The sequence below is a fragment of the Mauremys mutica genome, chromosome 8, assembly GCF_020497125.1.
Source record: "Mauremys mutica isolate MM-2020 ecotype Southern chromosome 8, ASM2049712v1, whole genome shotgun sequence".
Lineage (NCBI taxonomy): Eukaryota > Metazoa > Chordata > Testudines > Geoemydidae > Mauremys > Mauremys mutica.
Window position 1 is genome coordinate 53441305 of NC_059079.1, and position 22419 is coordinate 53463723.

Genomic DNA, 22419 nt, shown 5'->3' on the forward strand with positions numbered 1-22419 from the left:
TGTAATGTTTTTGGGATTTGAATTTTAATGGTACACATGAAATTCAACAGTCAAAGATCACCAAAAATGAACGTTTTCAGCAAAAAGGACATTGGTTACAAAAATAACTCATTTATGCTTCCAAGCCAGAAAGATTTGATAATCCCAGATATGAGAAACATTGGTAATATTATACAACTATCAGGACAACGTGTTCAAATATGGGTCTACTCTAATATACATGCATGTATCATGTTAATATTTTGTTTACAAGACTGGGAAATAAGGCAAAGATCACATGATAATAGAATTTCTCTCTCCTCCTTGTGGAAAAAATAATCCTAGAAAGATATACTGATTATCATTTCATGCTCCTGGACAGTCCTTACCATTACACTGTTCACATGCTCAGAATACACTCCCCAGGATCCTGGTCAGTGCTCTGAAGCAACCGAAGAGAAGACAATCTACGCCAGTTTCAACACTAGACCCCAATCTGGTATGAGACAGAACTTTGGGAAGTTCTGTTAGTACTGTGTAGACCCCCACACCATGTAGTCATTTTCATAGTGGATAGCTCATAGAATCATAGCGCTTAAGGCCAGAAGGGATCATCAGATCATCTAGTGAGACCTCCTGTATATTACAGACCATCAACAGCACCTAGGTACCCGCACACCAAACACAACAATTGAAATTAGATAAAATGTCAAAACCCGCAGGAGATTAAGATGTTGTGTGCTACAGGCATATAATCGGAGGGACTGGGATGCACCAAAGGCCAAGGCCCCTGCAGTGCTGGGAACTGATTAATGATACACACCGAGATGATCCTAGCATTCAATGTGTGCTCCATGTTGTAGAGGAAGGTGAAAAACCCCCAAGTCCCTGACAATTTGACCTGGGGGAAAATTCCTTTCTAATACCACATATGGCAATTGGTTAGACCCTGAGCATGTAAGCAAGAACCAGCCAGCCAAGAATATGAGAGACAGAATTCTCATGACCATCTTAGAGCACCAGCTCGGCCCTGTCCAGTGTTCCATCTCCAGATGGGCCAGCTCTGATGCTTCAGAGGAAGGAAACAAAACAAAACAAAAAAACAGACTGTTGGAGGGGAGGGGGAATCCTGATCCCTGCAGTTACCTTAAAACAGTCTTTGGGCCAAATCAACAACAGCAACAAATCCTAGGCAAGTCCTTAGACACCTACTAAGGCAAAATTACCATTCAGTGAGTGAAAATGGCAGGATTGACTTCAGTAGGACTAGAATTTAGCCCTTCAAGGCTCAATTCTGACACCTTGGTTCACATTGTTTTGTACATCACTCCACAAGTAGCCCCAAGATTTTCAATAGGACTGCTTGTGGAGTAAGCTGTTACTCAATGTGAGTAAGAGTTGGGCATTTAGTACATTAATACAAGAAGCTCCCATTAATATGGGATGTGCCCCATCAAAAAAAGTGGGACTACTTCCAGTTTAAGATTTAACTTACAGGATTGTATAGCCCCTTTTTGCAAAAATCAGAATTGGCATTTCTTCATTACTATCCTTACTATTTTAACTTATAACTTTCAAAACAAAGGTTTAAAATAATAAACTACATGAACAGCTTCTGTCCACTCTTATTTTTAGAGTTAATGACACCTCTCTACAGCAAAGAACATTTGATAAAAGTGAAATTAATTCTTTCATGATCCAAAATGTAGTAAATTTCTTCATGTTAGATGTAGCTCTATAACAGTGTGCTTTACTATGAATTAAGGAGCTAAATTTATCCTGGGTATAACTCCACAAGACTTCACCAAGCATGGATTCAGCCCACTCTGTTGACGTGGCCACAAATTTCCTTCTTTACAATGTTATTAATGATGAGATTCATTTTTTTCATCCCTTAATTGATAGCCAGCTTCATTCTTCTGCTGCCCAATATTCAGGCCAGAGAGATGTGCAAGCACAAGATTACTTCCCAATAGATTCCCTCTGAGTGTTATTCCACAGATTAGCCAGTAGTGAGTGCTGTACTTGATGCAATTTATTGACATTGATCAGCACTGCAACTCCATACATTTACTTCATACTGCAACTTCATTTGGTCCAAAATATTTCCAAAATGTAGTTGATCATAGAACATGACACCACATGAGTCCATTTCAGCTTCCATACACAATATATTTCAGAGTGTGGAAGTGGATTATGCAATCCAGAAGAAAGTAGGAGGATGCCACTGCAGAAATCAGAGGTACAAGGTGGGTAAGGCAATATTTTTAATTGGACCAGCTTCTGTTGGTGAAAGAGTCAAGCTTTTGAGCTACGCAGAACTCTTCTCCAGGTAGCTCAAAAGCTTGACTCTTTCACCAACAGAAGTTGGTCCAAAACAAGATATCACCTCACCCACCCACTTTGTTCTCTCTAATATCCTGGGACCAACATGGCTACAACACTGCAAACTGCAGATAGCCACATTCAGCTGCAGTTTAGTTTTACTACCTGCTAGTGATATTCCAAGCATCTTTCATCAAACTCAAAAGAAAACAACTGTCAGTCTCTGAACTGACCCTCTCTAAACCATCTGAGAGGTTATCAGATGTTTTAAACAGTTAGCAGTACCAGAACCAGCCAAAATGTAATTCCGATCTATTTGATATAATCAGCCTCATATATTTTGCTGAGACAGCAGCAACCCTCTTTAGCTTTACTGTAATAACCTGCCAGAAGTCATTTAGTAATTGTGTTAAGCCTCCCAACTGGTTTATAGACTTTAGGAAGAAAATCAAAATCCTATGAAGGGATGGGGTGGGAACTGTAAGAATGCTTCTCTTTCTCCCCTCAATGGCCTTGAACAATTGCTCTTATGGAAAACCTCTGAAATTTAATAGAAAATTATATGCTTTCTACATGGTTTTTGTTTTGTTTTGTTTTGGGGGGGGGTGTTAAGCTCTGCTCTCAGTTTCCACAGGCTTTTACCAAATTGCTCAAAGGGCAAAGTTGTTATCAAGGAGAAGAAAAAAAAAGTGCGGAGGAGGAAAAAGAAAAGAAATATACTTCAAAAGAAGATTAACATGCATCTTCTTTGTTACCTTGTACTGTGAGGAAGACAGAAGCCACACTCAATCCACCTTCATTGGAGGCAGTGCAACTGTACTCGCCAGCATCTGTGAGCTTTACAGATTTTACTTCTAAAGACAAATTGCTCATCATCCTTATTCGGGAGGGCTCCACAAGCCTCAAGTCATTGCCATTTCTCTGCCAGGTGAGATTGTAACGCACTGTGCTTAAGGTTAGGCAGGTCAATATGGCTCTCTCCCCAGGGGTGACGGTGACATTATTAGGAACCTGAACCACAGGTGGGGGCTCTATGTGGAAAGAACAAAGAGAGAGGATTCAGAAACTATTAAAACAACAAGGAGTCCGGTGGCATGGTGAAACTATTAGGCTCACTTGTAGGTACTTTGTAAGTAACCATAACACAGCAGTAGTAGACGTAAAAAGGCATACCATTGGGTTATTTAATGCTTAGTTTCATTTCACAGCACTGAAGCCAGCACACCGGGGTCTGATCCAAGGCCCACTGAACCAAAAGGGAGCCTTTCAGTGAGATCTGGATCAGGTCCTAGATTTGTACATGCTGCTGTGTGAAAAAGAGATTACTGAAGAGCTACCCTGAAGACAACAATACTGTATATGTGGGCTTTTTCCAGTGCCACTAAACAGCTCTGAAATTATCATCGTGTTCTTCAGATGTTAGTCTCAACTTGAGTTTTAATGGATTTTAATCTCTTTTTGTTCACATCAGCACCCAGTCTATGCTGCAATTCCTCCTATATTTTGTTGTTTTCTTTCTGACTTCCCTCTCTGCTCCTTTTTACCACTGACTTCCCCTTCAGCAGAATGCAAACTCAGTAACTTTGAACTGGATTGAATTTTAAACACACAATGGTTTCAAATTAGGTCAAATGATCCTTGTTGAGCCATCCCTGAGTAAAAGAGACAAGAAATGCAAACAGGAAAGGAAATTTAAACTCATATAGCTTTATAGGGGCTTGCCCCACGCGTCTTTTGTTTAAACCCAGTGGTGTTTGTTCTTAAACACAGAAATACAGATCTGCAGAGGATAATAGTCTGAGTGTGACACAAATGTCAAAAGGTGGAGTAATTTACCAAGATATGACTGAAATCAACAGATTACCATAAGCAAAGCAAAGATAACCAAACAGGAGTTCTCTGTTAACAGAGAAAAATTCATCCCTGTGCTGAGTAGGGTTGCCAACTTTCTAATCGCACAAAACCCAACACCCTAGCCCTGCCCCTCCCCCAAGTCCCCCGCTCCCTACTTTCCCCCTCCTTCGGTGGCTCGCTCTCCCCCACCCTCACTCATTTTCACTGGGCCAGGGAAGGGGGTTGGGGTGCGGGGTGAGTCCTCCGGCTGGGGGTCCGGGCTGTGGGGTGGGGCTGGGGAGGAGGGGTTTGGGGAACAGGAGGGGGCTCCAGGCTGGGGGGGTGGGGCCGAGGGATTTGGAGTGCAGGAGAGGGTTGCAGTTTGAGGCAGGGGTTTGGGATGTTGGAGGGGGTGAGGGCTCTGGGCTGGGAGTGCTGGCTCTGGGGTGGGGCCAGAGATGAATGGGGCCGGGTGTGGCAGGGGGCTCTGGGCTAGGGTTGAGGCAGGGGGTTGGGGTGCAGGAGGGGGTCTAGGATGGGACCAGGGATGAGGGGTTTGGGTGCAGGAGGGGGCTCCGGGTTTGCTTACCTCCGGCAGCTCGCAGTCAGCAGAGCAGCATAGGTGCAAAGACAGGCTTCCTGCCTGTCCTGGCATCGCAGACTGTGCTGCGCCCCGGAAGCAGACAGCAGCAGGTCCGGCTTCTAGGCAGAGGCGCGGAGACGGCTCTGCATGCTGCTCTCACCCACAGGCGCCCCTGCCCCCCAGAAGAGAACTAGCCTGTCTTAGCCGGGCAGCACCACCAACCGGACTTTTAATGGTCTGGTCAGCAGTACTGACCAGCACCACCATGGTTCCTTTTCAACCAGGTGTTCCAGTCGAAAACCAGACACCTGGTCACCCTAGTGCTGAGGGCCACCCATTCAGCTCATTTAAGATCTCATAATAGGTGCACAGGCCTTGGGCTGGATCTCTGCACAGTGGTGAATTTCTTCAAAAGCCCTGGGCACCTGGGTCTGGAGCCTTGCTTTCCCACAAGTATGGTCCATGTGGGCTCCCCAGCAGCAGTCATCCTTATAGCCACCACCTCAGCACAGATCACCCATGCCAGGGGAGAGGGAAAGAAAGCCAGAGTTGCTTACTAAGGACTGAGTTTTGCTCCTGCACCTTGTCTATATATATATATATATACACACACACACTCACATGTGTGTATGCACACACAGTCCTATCTTTGGTAAGTTACTCCACCTTTTGACATGTATATATAGCTTTTATCTAATGCTTTTCATCTGTAGATATCCAAGCACATTACCAAGTAGGTCAATATCTTTATCCCGTTTTACAGATGGGACAACAGACACAAAGAGGGGAAGGGACTTGCCCAGCAACCCAGAGGCAAAGACAGGAACGGAACCCAGTGTTGTATCTGCTAGGACACAATACCTCCTGTTGACCTCATGTACACATACATACATAGTACGTACCAATGTTTTGTTCAAACCCAGAACCAAATTCCTCACATTCAGTACACATGCCTTTGTTGGCCCTTTATATAAGATGTCTGCACAAACTAACAAGCTATTTGACAATTTAAGATTTAATACTAGCAGGAAAAAACAAATGCAAATGTTTGTTTTTCTGAAGTTGAAGAATGTGGAGATCATTCCTATAGCAGTTGACAAAAATGAACAATCTGTGATATACTGTCTGTCAACTTGATAAACTGAAAATACTTGAAAAGAGTAAGTTTACTTTGCTCGGAGTAAGAAAATTCAAATAATTTTGTTTCAAATATTTTTGTGTAAGGATTTCAAAGTGTCTCCTTACATCATCCCAACTGCACAGTTCAAAACAAATATAATAATTCACATTTACATAGCATCTTTCTTCCGCAAGAATACCCATATGACTGATACATAACAGGAATTGTTTCCTACAGTATATTTTCTAGTGCTTTTGTCTGGCCCAGTTTTAAATGACCCAAGTAATGAACCTTCAGCCACTTCTTTGGGACAATGTTCCACAATATAATGAATTTCACTATTAAGGCATGTCTCTAGATTCAACCTAATTTTTCCTTTACTTAATTTCATCACATTATTTCTTGATAATCCTTTCAGGAATTAAAATAATAATTATAATAATAATAATTAATAATAATAAAAAAATTCCAGATTTCCAATAAATCATCAGGAACTTACTTTAAAACTAAAGTAGACTTAATTTTAGATGCAAATCTTTGTAATTTCACAGCTATCTGATTTGTGCCTACAATCAGGGAGTTAAAAGTGTAATCACTAAGGTTTGAGACAAAAAAAATATGGGTGGATTCTCTCAGGCTGCAATTGCCTCCAAAAGAAATTTAGCCGATCACATCTAATCAGGGAAGCACTTAAACATGTGCTTAAATCCCACTGACTTCATGGAAGAGTGTTAGAAAGAATTCAATGGCACTTTACTTAATATGAATGGATTTATTTATGTGCTTAAATGCTTTAAACTGGGGCCTAAATGCTTCCACTAAGGTTTTGAAATGTGATATATTGCAACAAAAAAACATACATTAACATAAAACATTTTATTGGTATTGGATTGCCATAATCTATGCCACCCAATGTTGCTATTTTCTGTTAAGTAAAAATGACCGTATGCCAGCACTTTACAGTTTAGGAGTCTAATACAGAAATAGTAAACAATATTTACCTGACACATCCAGAAATGTCTGAGCACGTCCAGTGCCCACACTGCTCATAGCAATGCATTCATAATATCCTTCATCAGACAAGGAGACCTTGGCAATTTCCCAGTTCACGCTTGACGATTCTCTGTAAAATTATAAAGCCTCTGTAACTGCTTGAAAGGGATGAAGAGAAGGGCATGAAAGGGTCTAGTTTCCTATTGATTGGCATGTGACTCTCAGTAAAGCTAATGAAAATTTCACATACGGAGGAAAAAGCAGACCCTTTTAAAATCCCTTTTGTTTATGCATTATATTGCATACAGTTTTTAGGGTCTGATTTAAATAAGAAGGTGGGGGGAAGTTATTAGACTTTTATGAGTATTAAGAGGCATGGATTCCTTACACAATACATCCATGGAGACATCCAAAAAAAAATATGACAAGTAAAATACAAAACTGCTGTTTCACTCAGCTGTTTCTACTCTTGGATCAGCCTTGGATTTTTTTAAATGGAAGAAAGTATGAAATACTGTTATATTGATTATTTATCAGCAAAGTATGCACAGAATGCACCATCCCTTACAATGATGCAGACTTGTTCCTTCTAAATGTGTGGGTCAGCTCCAAGGACCAGTGCAGTGAGGGATGAGTCTCACTCACACTTTCTGCACCCCATGCTTTGGTTTGGAGTACCTTATGCCCACAAGACACACACAGAGCAATCTCTGCCCTTTCCTATCTGTCCCTATCCCTTGAATGAGGAGAATAGCATGGTGAGTTTGTGTGCAGAAGGCTCTTTGACACCAAAGTAGGACCAAGAAGAAATATAGTAATTCAGCATTCTCCATGTCAGCTTACCAGCCACACACACTGAAGCAAATGGAGCAGTAAGTGTAAATACAGAAAGATGCAGAAAATAGTAAGTAAAGTCTGTAAGAGTTGGGTTTGGTAGAAGTTGCAATCAGATGTGGGTAAAATAATCAAATGTGCGCTCTTGAAACACCTGGCTTTTGCCCATAGAGTAAAGCTGCTGGTTTATAATACCTTTGTCATTTATAATGCTAAAGGGGAAAAAAGGAAGTAAAAATTTAAACTACATAGTGTTACTGTGTGTGCTTCTTAAAGAAATTGTGATGTCTTCTTAAGATTCAGCAGCTACATTTTGTACGGCATGATATAGTGCAAGTACTGTATTACAATAGCCTTCTAATTCTGTATCTCATAGCTGACTGTGATCTGTTGCTACAGTAAGTAAATATATCTAATGAAGACAAGACTGAACATGATGCCTTTGGCAAAACACTTTCCACAATATGGGAAAGCTGTGTATTAGTGTTCCCACTGCCTGCCCTCTCTCTTATCTGCCCAAAGTCTTGGATTAACTCCATAAAATGTTTTGGGATACAGTAGGAAGAAAAGATTAGATACAAAATAAGGCCACATTTAATTTGGTATTATAGTAAAAAGTTAAGTGCTTCAGCATTGTGAGGCAGTAGAATGTGTTTGCACAAAAGGTTAGGTCACAGATAACAACTGCAGAGCGATCTTGGACTTTCTGCTTATTCCCTCTGACCCCATGCTCATTACAAACTCACATATCAGAGCTGTTGTTCCAAGGCATTCACCAGTGCACTGCCAGCAATGGAAATGCTAGTTACTGCTAGCAGCAGGGAGGTGGTAAGAACATTTACTTGAGAGATCTGCATGCTTCTCCCAAATATAAAGTAGAATTGCTTTTCAAGGAATATATACATAACTGCATTTTTAACAATCTTGTTCCTTTTCTGTTTCCAACTTTATCTTACACACCTTAAGTTACCCTATCACAATGCCTGTTTATTTAAAAAACTTAAACTGGCAAAAAAGCATAATATATGCTTGCAATAAAATCTGGCCAACTCCCTGCAACTTCCATGTCAGTTCCTGGTGCTCAGCACCTTTCAACATCAGGCTCTGTCTTCGCTCAGATTGTTTAAATTTATTTTATTGCACATTTTACTTATTCAATTTAAAAAAAAATACATGCAACTTGTGGATCAAGATGCTTATTTTGTCAGTCAAGGAAATGCTAGCACACGCCATTGGTCGAGCTGCAAATGCTGACGGCTGAGTACCATCCTTGCTCTCAGGTGGGGTGGAGATGAACACCTCAGGGTAGGTAGATGTGGCACCCCAATCTGCCTGTACAGAGTGAACATGGACAGAATGCCTCAGGGGCACAGGGGAAGCACACTGCAGTGTTCCTTCTACCTGCTGTACCTGTCTCCAGATGCTAATAGACATCAAGGCAGTCCTTGGCCATGCCACAATCTATCTGGCTACATCACTTTGGGTGGTACCAATATCCTAGTTGAGCTAGCCAGCAACCCTACTGTATTCAGGTAGTAGTGGGTCCTTGTGAAAGAATGTGGGCTAATAGGCTCTTGCATCCATTCAGGAATGTATTGTGTGTGTTTGGCTGACTAGGATACAGACTTAGCTAACTGAACCACAAACATTGGTGGCTTTACAGTGCATAGCTTTTAATAAATGAGCTCAGGGCTGCATTCCTTGCTGCCAAAACTGCATATTTCATTTTCAGTTTTCATATTCCTTGGTGATCTCATTTAACTTTTCTGTCCTATACAACACAGGAGAGATTTTCAAAAGGCACAAATGGCAGTTAGGCACCAAACCCCCAATGACTTTCAACTGAAATGAGGTGCCTAATTGCCATTTGTGCCTTTGAAAGTCTTTCCCTGCATCTTTTCAAACCAAGAGTCACTTGGACAAAACATCAGACTTTTGAGCGCACATTTACTCTGAGTCCCTCACCACTCTAATTCTCCTTCAGCTAAAATAATAGTTACAGTAACGATACTTCATACTTCCTATGTAGAAAACCATATATCTCCATGTGTTTCACAAAGATGAGTAAGCCTTATTAGTGCTACTTTTACAAATGGGAAACTGATACACCAAGGAGTAAGTGACTTGCCAATAGGGTCATAGCAAGATCTTTTGACTGGACCACAACACTATATAGTGGGCACATTGAAAAATTTGTTGCCATTTTAGAGTTATTTCTGATTCCAGCAATATTCCTGACACTTAAAATGGGGCATAACTCTAGAGCCACTAATATATCTAGAAAACCAGAATGAACTATTTTTAAGCATATCCACTGTAAATGCTTTTAACTCATATTAATCCTAATGTGATACTACAGCCAGAATACACAACTCTCATGATCAATAAAATATACAAATATATGAACCAAGCATATAAACAGCCATTTAATAAACTGATGTAGTTTGGTCATCAGCAAAGTAGAAAATAAAACTCATCAGATGAAGTGCAGTAATACAGCCCAATTATACAGTTAAACCATTCATAAATAACTTAAGATGGACCAGTTCAGTATGGAACTTCAGTACTAGTAAATCACACCAAATAGCAGCCAAAATAACTAATTAAATTGTGCATCAGTGGCATCAATTCAGATATTTCGTGGGGAAGCCCCTACTCATCCTCCCCCATCCCCCTGCAGGGACCTCAGGTCTCCCTCAGTGAAGGAGTATCCCCTCTCTTACCCACACAGTGCATGAGCAGTGTTGCCAGGATCTCAGTTCTTGGTAGACTCCCCTGCACTCCACCATACAGGAACAGATTCCCAGTGCACCAGGTCGCAGCACCTTGGTGTGGATGCACCTCCACCAAATTTTAGTGGTATTGTGACCCTGTGTACCCGGTTGCAACACCACTCACTGAAATTTGTCCCGGCTGCCCCGCTATCTGTACAAAGAGGTGGCCAGAGCAAATTTCAGTGGCATTGCAAGGATGCCTCTAGACTGCGCTAGTAGCAGCTGTTCTGATTTAGTATAGGACCACTGCATAAAGTTGTTAGGAAATGGCTCTCCCAGTTCTGAGGTCTAGGGAACTTTGAGCAAGTGCATAAACCTTGGGAAGGGCATCTGTCATTATGTAGGGATATTAAAGAAGGTACTAACAGTGATTCCCCCAAGTGACAGTGACCCCCCCAGTTTCACCAAGTACGGCACCTGTGTTGTGCATCTTGCTCAGTAGCATTTGTCTTGAAGAATATTTTGTTAAGTCAGTGTAATATTCAGCTCCATTCTACAGATAAGTAACACGATCACTAAAAATACAGCTTGGTACCTATTATGAAAAAAATAAGAAGTAAAATATGATATTTGATCATTAAAGTATGAAAAGAATTACAGAGCAGGAGAAGTATGTGCCTAGAATGTCTAAATGTAAATAGCACCTCATAAAAAATGGGGCTGCAGAATTTTACTCTGCCAAGAATTTACAGGAGGATTTCAGAATTTATTTGCTCTGTTATCAGGTATAGTTGCTATAGAATGTGGTCTTCATTCTTCTTCTGAAAGGTTTGGTGTTTTAAAAGAGGGGATGGTGGTTAACTGTTTTCCATGAAATATTTTCTTAGACTTGAGGGTATTGTTTTTTTCTTTGATTGATTACTATTTCATTGTTCCTGGATTGTTCTATAGAAAAAGAGACTATTATTCCCTTGGTATCTGCAGTCTGCATGGTGGTAGTGTAGATGGAGTCCAGAGACCCTCATGATATATTCCGTGGAAGCTTTCCCAAAGAAGAGAATGATATTGCCCTTGGAGCATAATAAAGCAAAGCACATAGATATCTGCTGGAACCATGTGATCTCTCCGCCTACAAACAGAAAATGCGTTCCCCCCCCATCCCCTCACACATCCCAAACCCACAACAATATACAATCTTAATTTCCTCATGCAGTTATTTGCTTGTTATTCTTTGTTATTTGCTTAAATTCTCACAACTGATAAAAAAAATCATTAACATGGTTACAATGTAAGATTTATCATATATAGGTCTTTCATAGGTCTGACTTCAGTGGGAGCACAGTTAGGCCAGTGCTGAGTGCTTTGGAAAATCCCACCTTAAATGGGCATTCACCATTATGAACAAAGTACAATACAATCACCAAGAATAAAGCTACAAAATCTGCTCTGAAGTTTAATTTTGATTTTTTTAAATGCCCAAAATTATGTTAGGGAATGGCTGCTTACCTGAAGAACTGATCCATTCCCAATTTTATTCCATTTCTGCTGAAACGCTGAGTAAAAGGTATAAGACTTTCCACCTGGCAAGATATATACCCTGGCTGCAGGTAGTATCCTGGAGTTTTCTTGGGCATTATAACTTTTGGAGCATCTACAGAAAGCAAAATATTCATAAACAAGTTATTAGCAGTTACTCACCTACACTCTATTCATTGTGATTAATACACATGCTAATAATCTTTTCTTTAATGTCCAGATTTATCAAGACACTAAGGGCTGGTCTATACTAGAAAGTTAGACTGGCTTAAGTACATTGCTCAGGGCAGTGAAAAATGTCATGTCCTGTGCAACATACTCAAGCCAACCTAGCCCTGGTGTAGATACCGCTAAGTCAATAGAAGAATTCTTCCATCTTGGAGAGGTGAATTTACTACAGTGATGGACGAACCCCTTCTGTCTCTGTAGTTAAGGTCTGTACTTTAGCACTGCAGCTGTGCTGCAGTAGCGTTTCTAGTATAGAAATGCCCTTAGCCTAGACAAGGCCAAGGTGAAGCTAAGATTTAAAGGTGTTATATTAGATCATGTTAGCTAGGACAGCCTAACCAAACTTCTAAAACTCTGATCAAGACAAGGCAAGCTGTACTTTAGTATGTGTTAAGCTGGTGGAGTTAAATTGGAATCTTCAGAAGTGGTCAGTCTCTGCTTCTACTGAAGTGGTAATACTCCCACAGATTTCAATGGGAACCAAGTTAAACTCTATCGGATTAGCGTATGCTAAAGTAATATTTGCTTTGCGTTGACTAGAGCTTTAGAAGACATTACTTAGATCAAGATAGTTTATCTAGGTAACAAGATCTAACATTGAACCTTTAAATCCTAGTCAAACCTAGGACCCAGGGAGCAGCAATTCAGCACAGAATCTCAAGAGCGACAAACTAAAATGAGACAAATTTTTACCCAAAAAATAGAAAAGAAATTAAGTAAAATACCCAGGAAATGTGGGAAAATGTCTGTCTGGAAAATGGCAGTTCTTGAATACTTCGGAAATAAGTGAAAGTACCACTACAATTATTTTTCACACTACTGAATGTACAGTATCTTCCGTTATTATGCATTTTTTCTCTCCATGGCCTTGTCTTCACTCTGGGAAAGAGTGTGTTCTTAATTCCTGTTTACTTCATGTTCAAATTTCAATGTAGACATGGCAAGTTGTAGTTTCAACACTTGTTAGGCTATATCTTCATAGCAAAAAAGGTGAGTTTTTACATCGAGTTAGCAATCTCAGTGTAAAATCCTAGTGAAGACAAAGCACTGTAGTTTTTACTTTGATGTAGCTAATCAAAGGTGTAGTAGATAGCTAACTCGACATAAAACACACACACACACACACACCTTTTTACAGTGTAGTTACAGCCTTAGCTGGTCAAGATGAAACCATAAGCTCCTCCCTAGGGTTAACCTCAGTCAGCTAACACCAATTAAAACTCAAACTTGCCTTGTCTTCATGTTAAGAACACACATTTATTCCTAGTACACTTCCGGGTATGACTACATTAGAGTTTTTCCTAGCCTTTGCAAATGTGTTAACTACCTAACCATTAACTCTAGGTTAAAAACTCTAGAGAAAACAAGCCCAATAAAGGCCTGATCCTTAAGCATGCTGAGCAGCTACTGAGGGTCCTTGGCTTCCATTGGTCTGAATGGGATCTGAGGGGCCCAAACATCTATCAGGTGGTTTGCAGCACTTTTTCAAGATCAGGCCCTGAATATACTTTCCATGCTAATTCTGGCTCTATAGCAACAACTACTAGTAGTGGTGGGTTTATCTCTTAATTCCCTCTCACACCTATTTCTATAATGAGAAAATTTTACCTAGAAAATAGAAATGAAGTGAAGTCACTTAAATATTAAGTGTAGAAAAACGTTTCTTTAAAAATTGGCAGTTCTTGAATAGTTTGGCAAGCTCTTACATGTGAAAGCAGAACACAATTTTTTCCCCACACTACTGTACATACAGTATCTTCCTTTATTATCCAAATGTTTTCTCTCCATGACCTTCTCTCCATGACCTCTGGGAAAATTCATGTTAAAATTTCAGTGTAGACAAGGCAAGCTGTAGTTTCAACACTTGTTAGATTATTTTACACAAAATTAAATTCTCCTTAGTAGATGCCTCCAAGATGCTCAGAGTGCATTGTATCAAGTTGCAAGTTTTGTAGGCAATGGGGTAAGAGAAGTTTTCCTCATTAAATGGGCAAGTAGAAAAAAAACATAAGTAATCCATTCCATTAATTCAGGCATAATAAATGTTCACTGAAGTGAAGTAAAATAGAATAAAATAAAATAAATCTTACCAGGAACAATACTAGAAAATGAAACACTTGACACTCTCTGGAAGAGATAATCATCCTTGTCATACCCCATTATTTTAACAAAAAAGGCTTCATTTGGTGGGATGAAGTCAGTAATATTCCATATTCCATAGGGTTTTCGATCAGGATAGTATTTCACAGGCATTGTCTTAAGAAGCTCCCCTGTGATACTCAGAAGTTCTAGACGGTCCACTCTAGCTGGAAGAGAGATCCCTGTTGTATTCAATAGCACATAGGTAGGTATTCCTATGAAAACAGAAATATATTGTTGTAAGTGTTAACAAAATATAAGAAAAGGTTAAACTCTGTAGATGTGTCTCTCCAGCCCCGCAGTAAATGCACACAATTCAGTTTAAAGCACTCTCTACGAGCTGTTAAGAAACACAAAACAGTGTGTTAGCATTGATAACGTGCTCTATTTAGGATTAAATTACTAATTTCCAACAGGTGCTTATAAAGCCTCATTAACCCCCCCCCCGCCCCCGCACCCCCAAGGGTCCAAATTGAAACATTTTACGGTCTCTAAAAGTAAAAGAAGGGAAGTTGTAACTCTGAGCCATACCATAAATAAAAACATTGGGATTTATGGGACATAAAAACTCTAATACACAAATGTAGCATAGTATCATGGGGTACAACAGGTAATGGCATCATGAATGGAATTAAGGACAGGGCATGGCTCCCTTCGGAACCTGTCGATGGTCTGAGTTTCAGCAGAGGGCTAATTATAGAGGACAACATAAAATATATATTTCTTCCCTACGGTCTGAGCATGCTCCCTCCCCAAACAATTAAATACAGTAGAAATGGAACACAAACTGACCTTGCACTGGTCTGCTGGATGCTTTTTTGAAGTCTAGTGTTGGCTTTCTAGAAAAACCAGCTCGAAAATCAATAGTACTGAGACCTGTTATACGAACAGAGTGCCTTCCACTGCTGGATGTCTGAAAAATATTGAATTGAAACACTGTTGGAGCAATTTGCACTTCAAACTAGCATCCATTGAGCTCACTAGACTTTAAGTATCACTAAAAATGGAGTAAGAAAATGTCAGATGTTATAAACAAAATGAACCATTTAAAAGCTTTTGTTCTAGATAACGGACCCTTCTGAATTTAGTGCTTGTGAAAAGAGAGACTGAATGAAAGTGATGTGCCTCTAGGACATACTATGATGGGCATCCATATGAAGCCAAATATTGCTCGACATGGTTGCATGACTGCAATGGGGGGATGTGTATGAGCAAAGCATTCAAGATTAGACAGTTATAAAGTACACGGGTAATTTTGTAAAGCAAAAAAAAACCAACAGAAGATAGCAAAAGATTAGTGTAAATAATGTCCCATAATTCATGAGTTTACTTCCTGTATCAAGAAAACATATTTACCCTTGTATTTCCATTAGACAATAAGTGCTCTTTTTAAACAAACGTCACTCAAGCTTTAGCAATGAAGCAGATGAAGCGGACAGGGGGCTGCAGACAGGGGAGTTTAAGAGGGAGTTTGACAGAGGGAGGCCTAAGATGGCTAGGAAGACCCACAACACCTGTGCCAGCACTGCTTCTGTCTCCTCCACCTGCACCTGTAGCCAGACAGAGCGCCTGAGCATGGATGCTTCTACCCAGATGCTGGTGTGGTTTTGCAGGGACTGTAACTTGCAATTCCCACTTACTGATATCCAGGCTGGGGGGACCATCCAATGTGAAAGGTGCCTGCTGGTGGAATCTCTCAGGCAGCAGGTGGGAGAGCTACAGGAGGAGATGGCTAGGTTGAGGAGCATCCAAATCCACGAGCAATTCCTGAACAGTGTCCATGTGGAGACAGCTGAGGTAGCTGTCCCAGTACACAGGACTGCTGACACACCACTGGTGGAGGAGGAGATGGCTGAGGGTGGACACTGGCAGCTTGTTACTTCTGGCAGCAGGCAGTGCTCCACCCCTGCTCCAAACCCTCCCACCGTGGTAATAGGTAACCGTTATGCTCTTCTTGATCCAGGACAGAAGGAATCACCCCCTACAGCAGAGGAGGAGAAGCCTCATGCCCCTAAGGCTGGGAGGTCTGCTGTCACCAGGGCTGGATGCAGGCTTTCTGCCACCCCAAGCAGCAGGAAAAAAAAAAAGCCGCAATCGCGATTGGTGGCTCTTCGGCGGCAGCTCCACCGCGCCGTTTTCTTCTTCGGCGGCACTTTGGCGGCAGGTCCTTCTCTCCGAGAGGGACCGAGGGACCCGCTGCTGAATTGCCACTGAAGAGCCAGACATGCCGCCCCTTCCCCTTGGCTGTCCCAAGCACCTGCTTGCTGCGCTGGTTCCTGAAGCTGGCCCTGGCTGCCACCACTGCGAATAGGAAACATAGGGTAGTTGTGGTCGGAGACTCTCTGCTGAGGTGCCTATCTGTTGCCCTGACATTTCATCTCGGGAGGTATGCTGCCTACCAGGAGCCCGTATCCAAGGTGTTACGGAGGCATTGTCGAGGATTATCCAGCCCTCTGACTACTACCTCATGCTATTCATACATGTGGGCACAAATGATACTGTGAGGTGTGACACTGAGCAGATCAAGAGTGACTACAGGGCTCTGGGAGTACGAGTGAAGGAGTTTGGAGCGCAGGTGGTATTCTCTTTGATTCTTCCTGTCAAAGGTAGGGGTCCAGGCAGAGACAGGTGCATCATGGAGGTGAATGCCTGGCTGCGAAGATGGTGTCGCCAGGAGGGCTTTGGCTTCCTTGACCACGGAATGCTATTCCAAGAAGGACTGCTAGGCATAGATGGCATTCACCTTTCAAGGAGGGGAAAGACCCTATTTGGACACAGACTGGCTAACCTTGTGAGGAGGCCTTTAAACTAGGTTTGACAAGGACAGGTGAGCAAAGCCCACAGGTAAGTGGAGAATATGGAGACCTGGGAGATGGGTCGGAAATAGGAGGGAGCATGGGCTATAATGGCAGAGAGAAAGGAGGGTCAGGGCAAAACTGGGAGGCAAGATCAAATCAGTATTTTAGATGCCTATATACAAATGCGAGAAGCATGGGTAATAAGCAGGAAGAACTGGAAGTGCTAATAAATAAATACAACTATGACATTGTTGGCATCACCGAAACTTGGTGGGATAATACACGATTGGAATGTTGGTATGGATGGGTACAGCTTGCTCAGGAAGGATAGACAGGGGAAAAGGGGAGGAGGTGTTGCCTTATATATTAAAAATGTACACACTTGTACTGAGGTGGAGATGGACATTGGAGATGGAAGTGTTGAGAGTCTCTGGGTTAGGCTAAAAGGCGTAAAAAACAAGGGTGATGTCATGCTAGGAGTCTACTACGGGCCACCTAACCAGGTGGAAGAGGTGGATGAGGCTTTTTTTAAACAACTAACAAAATCATCCAAAGCCCAAGATTTGGTGGTGATGGGGGACTTCAACTATCTAGATATATGTTTGGAAAATAACACAGCGGGGCACAGGCTATCCAATAAGTTTTTGCAGGGGTGGCTCTAGGTATTTTGCCACCCCAAGCATGGCAGGCAGGCTGCCTTCGGCAGCTTGCCTGCGGGAGGTCCCCGGTCCCGCGGATTTGGCAGCAGCCTGCGGGAGGTCCGCCAAAGCCACGGGACCAGCGGACCCTCCACAGGCATGCCGCCAAAGGCAACCTGCCTGCCACCCTCACGGCAACCAGCAGAGCGCCCCCCATGGCTTGCCGCCCCAGGCATGCGCTTGGCGTGCTGGTGCCTGGAGCCATCCCTGAGTTCTTGGACTGCATTGCAGACAACTTTTTATTTCAGAAGGTTGAAAAAGCTACTGGGGGGGGAAGCTGTTCTAGATTTGATTTTAACAAATAGGGAGGAACTTGTTGAGAATTTGAAATTGGAAGGCAGCTTGGGTGACAGTGATCATGAAATCATAGAGTTCACAATTCTAAGGAAGAGTAGAAGGGAGTACAACAAAATAGAGACAATGGATTTCAGGAAGGCGGACTTTGGTAAGCTCAGAGAGCTGATAGGTAAGGTCCCATGAGAATCAAGACTGAGGGGAAAAAACAAATGAGGAGAGTTGGCAGTATTTCAAAGGGACACTATTAAAGGCCCAAAAGCAAGCTATTCCGCTGGGTAGGAAAGATAGAAAATGTAGCAAAAGACCAGCTTGGCTTAACCACAAGATCTTGCATGTTTTAAAAAATAAAAAGGAGTCTCATAAAAAATGGAAACTAGGACAAATTACAAAGGATGAATATAGGCAAACAGCACAGGAATGCAGGGGCAAGATTAGAAGGGCAAAGGCACAAAATGAGCTCAAACTAGCTACAGGAATAAAGGGAAACAAGAAAACTTTTTATCAATACATTAGAAGGAAGAGGAAGACCAAGGACAGGGTAGGCCCACTGCTCAGTGAGGAGGGAGAAACAGTAACAGGAAACTTGGAAATGGCAGAGATGCTCAATGACTTCTTTGTTTTGGTCTTCACGGAGAAGTCTGAAGGAATGCCTAATATAGTAATGCCTAAAGGGAAGGGGGTAAGTTTGGAAGATAAAATAAAAAAAGAACAAGTTAAAAATCACTTAGAAAAGTTAGATGCCTGCAAGTCACCAGGGCCTGATGAAATGCATCCTAGAATACTCAAGGAGCTATTAGAGGAGGTATCTGAGCCTCTAGCTATTATCTTTAGAAAATCATGGGAGACAAGAGAGATTCCAGAAGACTGAAGGGCAGATATAGTGCCCATCTATAAAAAGGGAAATAAAAACAACCCAGGAAGACCAGTTAGTTTAACTTCTGTGCCAGGGAAGATAATGGAGCAAGTAATTAAGGAAATCATCTGCAAACACTTGGAAGGTGGTAAGGTGATAAGGAATAGCCAGCATGGATTTGTAAAGAACAAATCATGTCAAACCAATCTGATAGCTTTCTTTGATAGGATAATGAGTCTTGTGGATAAGGGAGAAGTGGTGGATGTGGTATACCTAAACTTTAGTAAGGCATTTGATACGGTCTCACATGATACTCTTATCAATAAACTAGGCAAATACAACTTAGATGGGGCTATTATAAGGTGGGTGCATAACTGGCTGGATAACCGTACTCAGGGAGTAGTTATTAATAGTTCCCAATCCTGCTGGAAAGGTATAGCAAGTGGGGTTCAGTAGGATCTGTTTTGGGACCAGCTCTGTTCAATATCTTCATCAACAACTTAGATATTGGCATAGAAAGTACACTTATTAAGTTTGCAGATGATACCAAACTGGGAGGGATTGCAACTGCTTTGGAGGATAGGGTCATAATTCAAAATAATCTGGACAAATTGGAGAAATGGTCTGAGGTAAACAGGATGAAGTTTAATAAAGACAAATGCAAAGTGCTCCACTTAGGAAGGCACAATCAGTTTCACACATACAGAATGGGAAGAGACTGTCTAGGAAGGAGTACGACAGAAAGGGATCTAGGGGTTATAATGGACCACAAGCTAAATATGAGTCAACAGTGTAATGCTGTTGCAAAAAAAGCAAACATAATTCTGGGATGCATTAACAGGTGTGTTGTGAGCAAGACAGAAGAAGTCATTCTTCCCCTCTACTCTGCACTGGTTAGGCCTCAACTGGAATATTGTGTCCAGTTCCGGGCACTGCATTTCAAGAAAGATGTGGAGAAATTGGAGAAGGTACAGAGAAGAGCAACAAGAACGATTAAAGGTCTAGAGAACATGACCTATGAAGGAAGGCTGAAAGAATTGGGTTTGTTTAGTTTGGAAAAGAGAAGATTGAGAGGGGACATGATAGCAGTTTTCAGGTATCTAAAAGAGTGTCATAAGGAGGAGGGAGAAAACTTGTTCATCTTAGCCTCTAAGGATAGAACAAGAAGCACTGGGCTTAAACTGCAGCAATGGAGGTTTAAGCTGGACATTAGGAAAAAGTTCCTAACTGTCGGGGTGGTTAAACACTGGAATAAACTGCCTAGGAAGGTTGTGGAATCTCCATCTCCGGAGATATTTAAGAGTAGGTTAGATAAATGTCTATCAGGGATGGTCTAGACAGTATTTGGTCCTGCCATGAGGGCAGGGGACTGCACTCAATGACCTCTCAAGGTCCCTTCCAGCCCTAGAATCTATGAATCTATGAATCATGGGTATTGAATATCCAAGAATTATATAAATAAGGAGTGTACATCAGCTGATATTATATATTAAAAGCTAATTTCTGGCTTTTACAGCCAAAGTCTGTGTTGGAAGACTGCTATGCAGAGGGGCTCCACCCAGGGTTTTTTCCCCACACAGGCATTCTGACTGAGTCAACCAAAACCATTCTGAAACCCTAGCAGAGCACAACTCAGAGCGGAAGTTCCAACAACTTACAAAGAGTTGCACCATGGGGCCCTTAATCCATTCAGAGAAAGACTGGCTCATGTCAAAGGACCCAAACCTGCCCCCATCCTGTTCCGCCCTATTTGGGGTATCTAGCAGTCCTGTATACTTGGAAGGAAAGGTAGTGATTTCCAAAGAACACAAGAGGCCAGGGCTCTTTGCATTCACCCACTCTGCGCACCCACTGTGCCTTGTTGTTTATGGAACTACCTTTAACTATTTTAATAATGAAAAATCTATGAACTATTTCACATAGAAAGAGTACAAAAAGATTGCAAAGGAGGGAAAGATTTATAAAGGGTTCATTATGCTATGATTAAACTTTAATCTGTAGAGTCTTCTCTAAACTTCATGCATAGAGAATGCAGCCTGAAATGTACATTTTTACCTACAAAGTAAATTCTCTATTAAATCTCCTCATTCCATTGGGAGTACAGATTGAGAGGAATTATTTTATCTAGTCATAAGTGTATAATTTCTTAGATCTAGTGAAAACTCTGCTCATGATTATTTTTAGATGAAGCAGTTGTTTTTCATTACTGGCTGCCTGGACAATCAGCCATCTAGGCATTATGACAAATTGGTGTCTGTCTTACTGGAACAACCACTATTTATTTCTATTAGTTAGCCTTTCACCTCAGAAAATCACTATGTAAAGTCTTTTTAATATAAACCAGCTGTTAATAATATTAAAGGATACAACGTAATATTAAACGCAATACCAAATAACTTCTGTTATCAAGCATTAATTGCCTGCTAAATGTTCATTGGATAAATGCGGTAACAAAGTTTTCTTTTCATAGTTTTATATGACATCTGTATAAGACATTTATAGCACAATTAAAAATTTTGCAAAGCTTTCCCTGACTTCTTCAGATGCTGTAAAATCTTAATGCAAGCAAAACAGGCCAAGGATCAGAACTGGGTGAACTATTCATAACAAATAATACAGCTGACAAATATTTCTGTTAGTAAATTATCCAGAGACTTGAGTATTAGTGACATTGTTTATTACTAAAAATAACAGTATATTAAAACCATTTTTAGTAATAACCTCTTTTATTATACTACAGCCTGGAGACCTTAATCAGGATCTACGCCCCATTGTGCTAGGTGTTGTGCAAACATCTAAGAACAAATTTAAAGCTGTTGGATTGTTTTCAAACTATGTTTTTTGCCTATTTGTGTTGCATGATGGGTCACTAAAGTCACATATTATCGTTTTTGCTCCTTGATTGGATGGCTGAATGTTTTATAAATAGAAGGAAGGAAATCAAAAAGATGTAAAGACAGCTGCATAAGCATTTGCTATGTGAAATTTTGTGCAAACATGTATTCATCGCACAAACATTTGCAAGACTTGGAACATTCCAGGAACATTATTACAAACAAAAAACAAAACAAAAAAATAATTCAAAATGTATGTAGGTGATGAATAAAGAGGTATTTTTTATTAAATTAAGAAATGTGGTATCAGACAGTTTTTTTATTTTTATATAATTTGTTCCATGCAAGCTGAAGAACTTCAAACTATCATAGCTAGGAGATGGGGGAGGGGTGTGTGCTAATTGTAAGATTCTATTTACATATAGTTATTTACAGGTTACTATAGAGACATCATTTTTGCATTAAAAGTAGATTTCAAAGGATGTGTTCATTAAATGGAATTTATTCTGGCCTGCTTTATCATTACACTCCATCTAAACAGCCGGATTTGGCTTGGAGGCTGTAAATGGGTAATTATAATGGCCATTTAAGAACTCTCTTGTTCACAATAATTACAAGCTTTTCTATTGACTCCTTTTTTCTTCTTTTTCTTCTT

At 41.0% G+C, this 22419-nt stretch overlaps 1 protein-coding gene across 1 annotated transcript in view; it reads right to left on the reverse strand.

Annotated features, from left to right (window-relative positions):
- The window catches only part of HMCN1 (hemicentin 1), a 319979-nt gene that overhangs the window by 195703 nt on the left and 101857 nt on the right, over positions 1-22419 (reverse strand). Inside the window, exons 7-11 of the mRNA XM_045027042.1 lie at positions 15077-15197; positions 14236-14499; positions 11888-12032; positions 6842-6963; positions 3060-3335 (exon numbers count right to left, since the gene is read on the reverse strand). Coding sequence (XP_044882977.1) covers positions 3060-3335; positions 6842-6963; positions 11888-12032; positions 14236-14499; positions 15077-15197 — 928 coding nt within the window. The remainder of the gene's footprint in view (positions 1-3059; positions 3336-6841; positions 6964-11887; positions 12033-14235; positions 14500-15076; positions 15198-22419) is intronic.